Source organism: Hylobates moloch, unplaced genomic scaffold, assembly GCF_009828535.3.
Source record: "Hylobates moloch isolate HMO894 unplaced genomic scaffold, HMol_V3 SCAFFOLD_1, whole genome shotgun sequence".
Classification (NCBI taxonomy): domain Eukaryota; kingdom Metazoa; phylum Chordata; class Mammalia; order Primates; family Hylobatidae; genus Hylobates; species Hylobates moloch.
Genome location: NW_026652276.1, coordinates 56,585,241 through 56,596,449, shown reverse-complemented (window position 1 = coordinate 56,596,449; position 11,209 = coordinate 56,585,241). Strand labels below are relative to the sequence as shown.

Genomic DNA, 11,209 nt, shown 5'->3' with positions numbered 1-11,209 from the left:
TTGAACCAGCCTTGCATCCCAGGGATGAAGCCCACTTGATCATGGTGGATAAGCTTTTTGATGTGCTGCTGGATTCGGTTTGCCAGTATTTTATTGAGGATTTTTGCATCAATGTTCATCAAGGATATTGGTCTGAAATTCTCTTTTTTGGTTATGTCTCTGCCAGGTTTTGGTATCAGGATGATGCTGGCTTCATAAAATGTGTTAGGGAGGATTCCCTCTTTTTCTATTGATTGGAATAGTTTCAGAAGGAATGGTACCAGTTCCTCCTTGTACCTCTGGTAGAATTCAGCTGTGAATCCATCAGGTCCTGGACTCTTTTTGGTTGGTAAGCTATTGATTATTGCCACAATTTCAGAAGCTGTTATTGGTCTATTCAGAGATTCAACTTCTTCCTGGTTTAGTCTTGGGAGGGTGTATTTGTCGAGGAATTTATCCATTTCTTCTAGATTTTCTAGCTTATTTGCATAGAGGTGTTTGTAGTATTCTCTGATGGTAGATTGTATTTCTGTGGGATCGGTGGTGATATCCCCTTTTTCGTTTTTTATTGCATCTATTTGATTCTTCTCTCTTTTCTTCTTTATTAGTCTTGCTAGCGGTCCATCAATTTTGTTGATCTTTTCAAAAAACCAGCTCCTGGATTCATTAATTTTTTGAAGGGTTTTTTGTGTCTCTATTTCCTTCAGTTCTGCTCTGATTTTAGTTATTTCTAGCCTTCTGCTAGCTTTTGAATGTGTTTGCTCTTGCTTTTCTAGTTCTTTTAATTGTGATGTTAGGGTGTCAATTTTGGATCTTTCCTGCTTTCTCTTGTGGGCATTTAGTGCTATAAATTTCCCTCTACACACTGCTTTGAATGTGTCCCAGAGATTCTGGTATGTTGTGTCTTTGTTCTCGTTGGTTTCAAAGAACATCTTTATTTCTGCCTTCATTTCATTATGTACCCAATAGTCATTCAGGAGCAGGTTGTTCAGTTTCCATGTAGTTGAGCGGTTTTGAGTGAGTTTCTTAATCCTGAGTTCTAGTTTGATTGCACTGTGGTCTGAGAGACAGTTTGTTATAATTTCTGTTCTTTTACATTTGCTGAGGAGAGCTTTACTTCCAACTATGTGGTCAATTTTGGAATAGGTGTGGTGTGGTGCTGAAAAAAATGTATATTCTGTTGACTTGGGGTGGAGAGTTCTGTAGATGTCTATTAGGTCCACTTTATGTAGAGCTGAGTTCAATTCCTGGATATCCTTGTTAACTTTCTGTCTCGTTGATCTGTCTAATGCTGACAGTGGGGTGTTAAAATCTCCCATTATTATTGTGTGGGAGTTTAAGTCCCTTTGTAGGTCACTGAGGACTTGCTTTATGAATCTGGGTACTCCTGTGTTGGGTGCATATATATTTAGGATAGTTAGCTCTTCTTGTTGAATTGATCCCTTTACCATTATGTAATGGCCTTCTTTGTCTCTTATGATCTTTGTTGGTTTAAAGTCTATTTTATCAGAGACTAGGATTGCAACCCCTGCCTTTTTTTTTTTTCCAGTTGCTTGATAGATCTTCCTCCATCCCTTTATTTTGAGTCTATGTGTGTCTCTGCACGTGAGATGGGTTTCCTGAATACAGCACACTGATGGGTCCTGACTCCTTATCCAGTTTGCCAGTCTGTGTCTTTTGATTGGAGCATTTAGCCCATTTACATTTAACGTTAATATTGTTATGTGTGAATCTGATCCTGTCATTATGATGTTAGTTGGTTATTTTGCTCGTTAGTTGCTATTGTTTCTTCCTAGCCTCGATGGTCTTTACAATTTGGCATGTTTTTGCAGTGGCTGGAACCGGTTGTTCCTTTCCATGTTTAGTGCTTCCTTCAGGAGCTCTTTTAGGGCAGGCCTGGTGGTGACAAAATCACTCAGCATTTGCTTGTCTGTAAAGTATTTTATTTCTCCTTCACTTATGAAGCTTAGTTTGGCGGGATAGGAAATTCTGGGTTGAAAATTCTTTTCTTTAAGAATGTTGAATATCGGCCCCCACTCTCTTCTGGCTTGTAGAGTTTCTGCTGAGAGATCAGCTGTTAGTCTGATGGGCTTCCCTTTGTGGGTAACCCGACCTTTCTCTCTGGCTGCCCTTAACATTTTTTCCTTCATTTCAACTTTGGTGAATCTGACAATTATGTGTCTTGGAGTTGCTCTTCTTGAGGAGTATCTTTGTGGTGTTCTCTGTATTTCCTGAATCTGAATGCTGGCCTGCCTTGCTAGATTGGGGAAGTTCTCCTGGATAATATCTTGCAGAATGTTTTCCAACTTGGTTCCATTCTCCCCATCATTTTCAGGTACACCAATCAGACAGAGGTTTGGTCTTTTCACATAGTCCCAAATTTCTTGGAGGCTTTGTTCATTTCTTTTTATTCTTTTTTCTCTAAACTTCCCTTCTCTCTTCATTTCATTCATTTCATCTTCCATCAGCGATACCCTTTCTTCCAGTTGATCGCATCTGCTACTGAGGCTTCTGCAATCTTCGCGTAGTTCTCGAAACTTGGCTTTCAGCTCCATCAGCTCCTTTAAGCCCTTCTCTCCATTGGTTATTCTAGTTATCCATCCTTCTAATTTTTTTTCAAAGTTTTTAACTTCTTTGCTATTGTTTTGAATTTCCTCTCGTAGCTCAGAGTAGTTTGATCGTCTGAAGCCTTCTTCTCTCAACTCATCAAAGTCATCCTCCATCCAGCTTTGTTCCGTTGCTGGTGAGGAACTGTGTTCCTTTGGAGGAGGAGAGGTGCTCTGTTTTTTAGAGTTTCCAGTTTTTCTGCTCTGTTTTTTCCCCATCTTTGTGGTTTTATCTACTTTTTGTCTTTGGTGATGGTGATGTACAGATGGGTTTTTGGTGTTGAAGTCCTTTCTGTTTGTTAGTTTTCCTTCTACCAGACAGGACCCTCAGCTGCAGGTCTGTTGGAGTTTACTAGAGGTCCACTCCAGACCCTGTTTGGCTGGGTGTCAGCAGCGGTGGCTGCAGAACAGCGGATTTTCGTGAGACCACAAATTCAGCTGTCTGATAGTTCCTCTGAAAGTTTTGTCTCAGAGGAGTACCCGGTTGAATGAGGTGTCAGTCTGTCCCTACTGGGGTGGTGCCTCCCAGTTAGGCTGCTCAGGGGTGAGGGACCCACTTTAGGAGGCAGTCTGTCCGTTCTCAGATCTCCAGCTGCGTGCTGGGGAACCACTGATGTAGATAATTTATTTGGAAACAATTTGATTGTACAGGTCTTGCCTTTTATGATTTGCTGGTGGGGTGAGAGCCATGTTTTATCTGGGGCTAGTTAGTTCCTACTACTGAGTTAAGATCCATCTTCGTACTCTACTCAATGCCCTATGACTCATGAGGTTTTTCCGGTGTAGCTTTCCAGTGAAATATTTCTGGGGGGACTAGGCATGTTTTCTATCCCTAGATAGGTTCCAGTGACTGTTTTCTCCAGTCCTTTAGGAAGATCTTTACTGTAGTCTTGGGTAGTTTTTTTTACATATGCTAATCCATTTTCTTGCTAAATACTGCAAGAACCCTCTAAGAATCTCTGGGGTTCTTTTTGTATGGATTTATCTTCTTTCTAGTACATTCAGGACTAGCCCAGAAATTCACAAAGGGAAGTCACATTTTATGTACTATATTATGTTTACCTCTGGTAGACCTGAGTGATATTTGGTTAAGCCGTCAGGAATCTTCCAACTGAAGATGATTGAGAAATTACTTAAACTCACCAGGACAGCTATGGATAAGATACCCTGTCTGATCAGAAACTGAATTAGCTCTCTGATGATATGTAGAGAGGTAAATTGCATACATGTTAAATATATTCTTTGTGTTTGATCACAAATGGAAATTTGCCCCTTACTACTCTTTTATTTTTGTAACATTACAAATCAAGACAGGACTGATTATCCATTTTCAAAATATTGTCACATTTTAAATGATTTGTTTTACATTTCTAAATGGCAAGTTAATATTAACCAGTATATTTTCTTTAATATTGTAGAAACAAGATCTTCTAGAGAAAAAAATGGCTTATCATTTACAAAAAATGCAAGATACTGGCTTTAAAGGAGAAGATATGGGAAAAAATACATTTAAATACAGAGGTCAAGATGGAACACATGGTGAATGTGAGAACACTGAAAGATGATGTAGCTAAGTAGGAAATGCTTATCTATGTAAAAATCCTTGTGTAATACTCTGTGTACTTACACTTGTTACTCCCTTTGTGCCAGACATTGTTCTAGGCATTTCTGTATTACAGTTCAAGTTGAAAAGTAGGCATATATGTAACAATGACAACAAATTATAACAATCTCATCAATTGGCTCAGGAGACAGTCTTGCCTGTACTGCATTCGTAACCAACCTCCCTATATTTAAAATAACTACTAAAATGATACAAACTTGTATCTAAGATAGCTGCTATTATATACCAACATGGTGTTCTATTATGTTGCCAACCAGTAAGAAAGGGAGGTGGTACAGAATTAGGAAAAAAAGAAGGAAGAAATAAATGAAGAAAGAAAAAAATGAAGAAAGTTTAAAAGGAGGAATGGCTTTGTTATGCCCAGCCTCTACCAGCTTCCTTTATTTATAACATTATAAAATTACAATGGGTTTTTCTCTTTGATATTAGATAAAATTTCATGGCCAGAATGCAAAAATGTAGACTTGTTTTAACTATCTTTGACTGTGTAGTACCAGGAAAGAAACTGATTATTTTCCATGCAGCTATTGTCATAGTATCTCATCAATCCCATTTCTAGGTCACAGCTTTCCTGTGTCACTCCAGTAGATTACCAACTAGCCTCTGTTGAGTCTTCTTTTTACCTGCCTCAAATCCATTTTGTACTGTTGCTTGCTACATTTAAAACTCTGTTCTCATGGTTTCTTCCTCCACCCTTAAAACTATTACCTATTAAATGAAGCTCAGACTGCTTCAGCAAGCTTTTATGAGCATCTAGAGTTCAGTCTTTACCTAACTTTTTAACTTTATTTTACACTACATCCTTGAAGATGGTAGCTGTGATCTAGTGGTGATGTGCACAGGCTCTGGAATTGGATTGTAGAAGTCCAATCTTGTTTCATCATTTTCTTTTTTTTTTTTTCACATTGGAATGAGCTTTATTTTAAAAGAAATATGTTATTACGATGTTTGCCCCATTCTCCTGTCTTCATTCCTTTCCCTTTGCCACAATAAACATTAAACCTTCATTACATATTCATATATGAATAATAATATATATTTTTATTATTATTATTATTATTATACTTTAAGTTTTAGAGTACGTGTGCACAATGTGCAGGTTTGTTACATATGTATCCATGTGCCACATTGGTGTGGTGCACCCATTAACTCGTCATTTAGCATTAGGTATCATTTTCTAGCGATGTTATGGCTTGGGCAAATTACTTAACCTCCCTAAGCCAGTTTCTTTATCTGCAAACAAAGATAATACTCCTAGATAATTCCTATAAGGAGTGTAAAAAATCTAGCATATAGTAAGAACTGAATTTATTTTGTTGTTTAGTTAGACTACTGATCATTCTTAAAACACATGTTACCTTTCCGACTTCTCTGCCTCTCTGTATCCAATTTTTCTCAATTTAGAATGACCTGATTATTGTCTCCATTTAAGAAAATCCTACAGTTCTTTAAGCCCCACTGTAAATTACATGCCAAAAAGTCTTTGTTGATAACCCTAACTGGAAGGTCCCTCTTCTGTGAATCTCTCAAGTAGTTTGCACCACTTTCAATTCACTTATTACATACTTCCCGCTGTCTTAATCATTTATAATAGCAAACTCCCACCTTTGTATTCAATAGAACACCATGCAAAGCATATACACTAAGTACATGTTTGCTAAATTGATTAATTCAATCTGTTTAGTTCATTGAGGCAATGACAGCAATATCATGCCTCAGATATGAAATCACTTTAGTAACTATAAAAATTCCTATATCTTCATTAACTTTCTCATTTAGTAGGAATAATTTATGTAGCTTAAACATTTGTTATTTAAACACACTGTTGAAGAAGAAGTACTATGTAAATGAGTTTAATTTATATTATCAAAGAGTCAGAATAGAAAGAATATCCATGGCACAAATTAAATTGAATTATACCACTATGGTAATATTGTTATCTTCCAGCAAGTAGACAACTTTTAGTGGGACAGAGAAAGTAAAAGAAAAGAAATATCAGAAGAATCTGTTCAGTGATCAGTGAATGGGGAAACAGATCACTCTCATAGTTTACATCTCTAATAACAGCCCCTTGAGCACACATGCAGTAAGGACCTTTTGCCACTGTAATAGTTAGAAAAGCAAAACTATAATTACATTTATTACAAAGAAGGGAATATGTATGTGCATTTGCTTATGCCAGGCAGCAAGGCATATCCAGGAATTACAACAGCCACTGTGGACTGCTGAGTCTTCAGCCCAGCCACTATGTTGTTATGCACCCAGATGGAAAATGACATGTTTCAGTTGAGCCAGGTGCAGATTTCCTTTTCTGCTAGAAAAACATTCTATCCCTCCAAGTGTATCTTTTAATATTAAGAGATAATATTTCAAGAATTGTCTTTTCTCCCATTTCACATCTGTCTATCTTCTCCAATTTCTCTCACAATCCCACATACAGATTAGCATATAGTTCAGCTCCTCTTGGGCATAAAAGTATAAGTAGTCTACCTTGGGTAATTCTGTCATCATCATAAGTAAAAATGAATGTTTTATTATATTTCTTTAAGCTTCTCCAAAGAATAAAAAGAAGACTTCTGAAGATACAATGTTAGTTTATCCTGCTGGAGACCAGAATACATATAAAGAAACACATGGTAATTGAATATTGTGACAAGAAACACTAGATACTAAACAATAATTTGGGGAAAGACAGTTTTGTAACGACTTCTTTCACTTGAGTGCAGGCAAATCCTGTTTTCTTTTTGTCAAATAACTGATTTTGAGTGACGCTTATCAAGAGCTATGTGGCCTTTATTGCTTTTAGAATTTGATAACTAGATAATTGATTTACTGTTTTGAACCTGACATTATATTATTATTTTAGAAAATTAAATGAAGTTTCTGTTACTATTAAATATATAATACAGCATGCCTACCAACTTGTAGAAAATATTTTTGCTCAAAATAATCTCAGAAAACTCTGAAATATGTCAGAAATTAAGTACATTTACTCCAGATTCACTGTGGCCTTTACTGTAACATCACTTTGTTATCTTTTAAATTATTTTATGTCACTTCATGTTGTTCATTAGAGCTCACTGAAAGACTATAAGCCCAAATTACAATATAAAAATCCTCCAGAAAGTATTACCAGAGTATGACTGTTCAAAAACTGAACAGTGTAACTAATCTCCCGTTATTAAATTTCAAAGAAAAAGCATATAAACGTTAAATTTCTTGGCCTTATTGGTTAAAAAATAAAAGAAATACTGTTTAAAATCTTTTCTTCCCAAGTATGCAATTTGCTTAGTTTTCATCAGGAGTCAGAAATGTTGGAAAAGATAGGGTTGCCTTAGCCTAGGATGTCTTTCTGCCTCAGAATCACTGAGGTTCAGTTAATTTAACTCCAAAATTCATGGGTCCCATTTTTAAAGTTCAGCTTTTACAACATACCAAAGGATTATTTACAACTGGCAAATTTATAGCAATACCAGCTCTACATCTTACACTAAATGAAGACAATAAAATTAAATTATCAATTTCTAAAGCAGTTATCTCAAGCAAACTGATCCTGTAAAATTCTGGTGTTTAATGCATCCCAGACTGATCTTACTATTGTCAAAGAATCTCAGTGACATTTCAGGAAAGGATGGTCAATGGAAAATATTGTTTTTAGCCTCACTGCGACACCGGTTTATCATGACAATTGTCTGGAGAACAGACACGTAAATTTAATTAAGCATGGTTGGGAGAAATATCCTATTGAAAGATGAAATGTAATGTGATTCATATCAGAATTGGGTGGAGAGGGTTATGTATATCTACTCTCCTGTCTCAGTGAAGGGTGTGTGAGTCATTGTAGTCTTTTTGTGAATTTTAAAAATACACAGTAGTGACATCACAAGTCATCATATGTTTTTAGAGGTGCTCCTCTTTCCCACTCACCATAATCAAGTCTTCCTGGTTTCCATTTCATCATTGAGTCATGAGTGTGAACTCTGTACAGTGTCACATCCTCTATACTCTTATGAGAAATTTGTCCCACACGGTTTTGTAGCTGGTGATTCTCCAAGCAGAGTTCAAAGTCAATTTCCTGCTCCAGCTTCTTAGCTTGTCTTTGTATTTTTCATTCCCAGAAAAGATCTCGAGGCATTTATTTTGGTTTTTAAATTACCCTGAAGCAAAATGGAACATTTTGTACAATTACATGTATAAACACATGTATAGATTTGTGTAACCAATATCACAATCACATGTAGAACAATCCAACATTCCAAAAATCTCCCTCATGCTGTTTATTTGCAGTCACACCCTCCTTCCTCCAACTACCTCTGGGATTGTTAGTTATGTTACCTCTGGGATTATTATCAAATAGTAATATGTTCTCATGACTATAGTTCATTTTTCTGTTGGAGAATGTCATATAAATTGAATCATACATTATGTAACTTTATAGAAATGGCTTCTTTTACTCAGCATAATAATTCTGAAATTCATCCAACTTATACCATGTGTCAATAGTTTGTTCCTTTTCATTGTATGGATGCACCAGAGTTTGTTTTTTCATTCTTCAGTCGAAAGAAATTTGAAATTTTGGGTTGTTTCCATGTTTGGGTGATTATGTATAGAATGACTAGAAGTACAGTTGATGTTTGAACATTAAGGGGTGAGAGTTGAAGCACGGACCCCCTACACAGTAAAAAAATTACATTTAACTTTTGGCTCCCCAGAAACTTACTAACAGCCCACCGCTGACCTTACTGAAAACACAAAAAGGCGAGTAACACATATTATGTATCTTATATGTATTATATACTATAATCTTACAACAAAGTAAACTATAGAAAACAAAATGTTATTAATTTGAAAAAGTCATAGGAAGAGAAAATGTAATGTATTTACTATTTATCGAGTGAAAATGGATCATCGTTAAGGTCTTCATCCTCATTGTCTTCATGTTGTAACACCTCTGGCCAGTGGAAGGGCCTTTGTTATAGCTCTAGAGGTATTTTTGGCATAACCCTAGTGGTTTTTGATAGCTTCCTTGCTACGTGGGAAGACAGGAAGATCCTGGCTAATCTCATACATATCTAGTTGCTTTGGCAACTTTGAAAATATAAAGTGATCATCGATAGCTGGGCCCATTTCTAAACAATCTCTTCTGTTCTATTGATGTATTTATCTGTCTTTATGCAAATACCTCAATTTTCTTCATTATTGTGGCTTTACAGTAAGTTTTGAAATTTGGCGGTTTGAGTTATCCAATGTTAGTTGTTATACTAGGTTGACTTGGTTATGCTAGAGCCTTTGCATTTCTATACAAATTTTAAAAACAACTTGCCAATTTTTACAAAATAGCTTCCTGCAATTTTGTTGGGATTCACTTTTCATTTATTTCTCTCTGTCTAGGACCTCCAGTGTAATGTTGAACAGCAATGGTGATTGTGTACATCTTAATATTGTTCCAAAACATAAGGGAAAGTGATACATATGAATTAGGATATTAGCTCTAGATATTTAAATACAGCCTTTGTTAGAAAAAGACATCCCCTTTTTTCTTAGTTCACTAAGAAGTTTTATTATGAATGGGTGTTGAATTGTATCATACTTTTTCTGCGTCTTTGACATAGTCACATGAATCTGCTCCTTTTGTCTGTTAATAATATAAATTAATTTGATTTTTGAATGAATCAAATTACTTTTGGTTTTCTTCATTACTTGGATAAACTCTACTTATTCATAATGCATTATCTTTAATACATATTATAATATATAATTATATATAATATATAATTAAATATAAATATAATAATATATTATATATTATACACAATATTTATTATTTGTTTTGTTTGTAATTCTTGCATGTTTGCTCATGGGGGAATTGAACAAATTTTTAATTTATTATAATGCCTTGTAATGATATTTTGTATCAAAGTGATTCTGATGTCAAAGTATCAGATAGAAAATGTTCACTCTTCTTCAATTTCCTGGAAGAGTTTGTGTAGAATTAGCATAATTTCTTGCTTAAATATTTAGCACAATTCAGAGGGGAAGTCACTTGAGTCTGGAGCTTTTTTGTGGAAAGGTTTAAACCTCATATTCAATTTCTTTGCTACAAGGCTCTTCATATTATCTATTTATTTGTGATGAGACATGATCATTTGGATTTTTCAGAGAATTTGTTCCTTGTACCTATTTTCAAATTTATTGGCATACATTTTTCATGTATTTCTTTATTATTTCATTTAGTAATTATCTGTAGATTCTATTTTGCTGATTCGTGGCCTTATTTGTTTTTGGCTTACTACTTACTAAATATGTTAATGAGCCCGTTTTTATTTCATTCTTTCTCTTTTCATATTTTTTAAAAATTTTACTTTGATCTTCATTTTTCTCCTTACTAAGTGTTGGCAAGGATGTGAAAGTACTGAAACTCTGATGCACTGCTGATTGATATGTAAAATGGTACAACCACATTGAAAAACTGGTTTGGCTTTTTATTTAACTTAAACCTGTATTTACCACATGACCAGTCATTCAGCTACTAGGTATTTACCCAGTAAAAATGAAAAAAAAAAAATGTGTTCACACATGACTTGCATATGAATGTTCAAAGAAATTTATTATTTATAAATTTTATTTATAATTTAAAATAAAATTTATATTTATAAGATAATATAAACAAGTAAAATAAATAAATATTTTATTTCTTTATAAAAACTGGAAACAATCCAAATGTCCATCAACAGGTAAGTGCATAAAAAAATTATAGCATAGCCATACAACAGAATTCTTCTCAGAAATGAAAAAGAAATCTATAAATTACTTTGGGCAGTATGGCCATTTTCACGATATTGATTCTTCCAACCCATGAGCATGGAATGTTCTTCCATTTGTTTGTATCCTCTTTTATTTCATTGAGCAGTGGTTTGTAGTTCTCCTTGAAGAGGTCCTTCACATCCCTTGTAAGTTGGATTCCTAGGTATTTTATTCTCTTTGAAGCAATTGTGAATGG

General features: G+C 34.9%; 1 protein-coding gene across 1 annotated transcript in view; it reads left to right on the top strand.

The window, feature by feature from the left end:
* Positions 1 to 11,209, top strand: part of FSIP2 (fibrous sheath interacting protein 2) — a 111,644-nt gene that overhangs the window by 23,194 nt on the left and 77,241 nt on the right. Inside the window, exons 8-9 of the mRNA XM_058432417.1 lie at positions 4,004 to 4,130; positions 6,759 to 6,845. Of these exons, the coding sequence (XP_058288400.1) occupies positions 4,004 to 4,130; positions 6,759 to 6,845 (214 nt within the window). The remainder of the gene's footprint in view (positions 1 to 4,003; positions 4,131 to 6,758; positions 6,846 to 11,209) is intronic.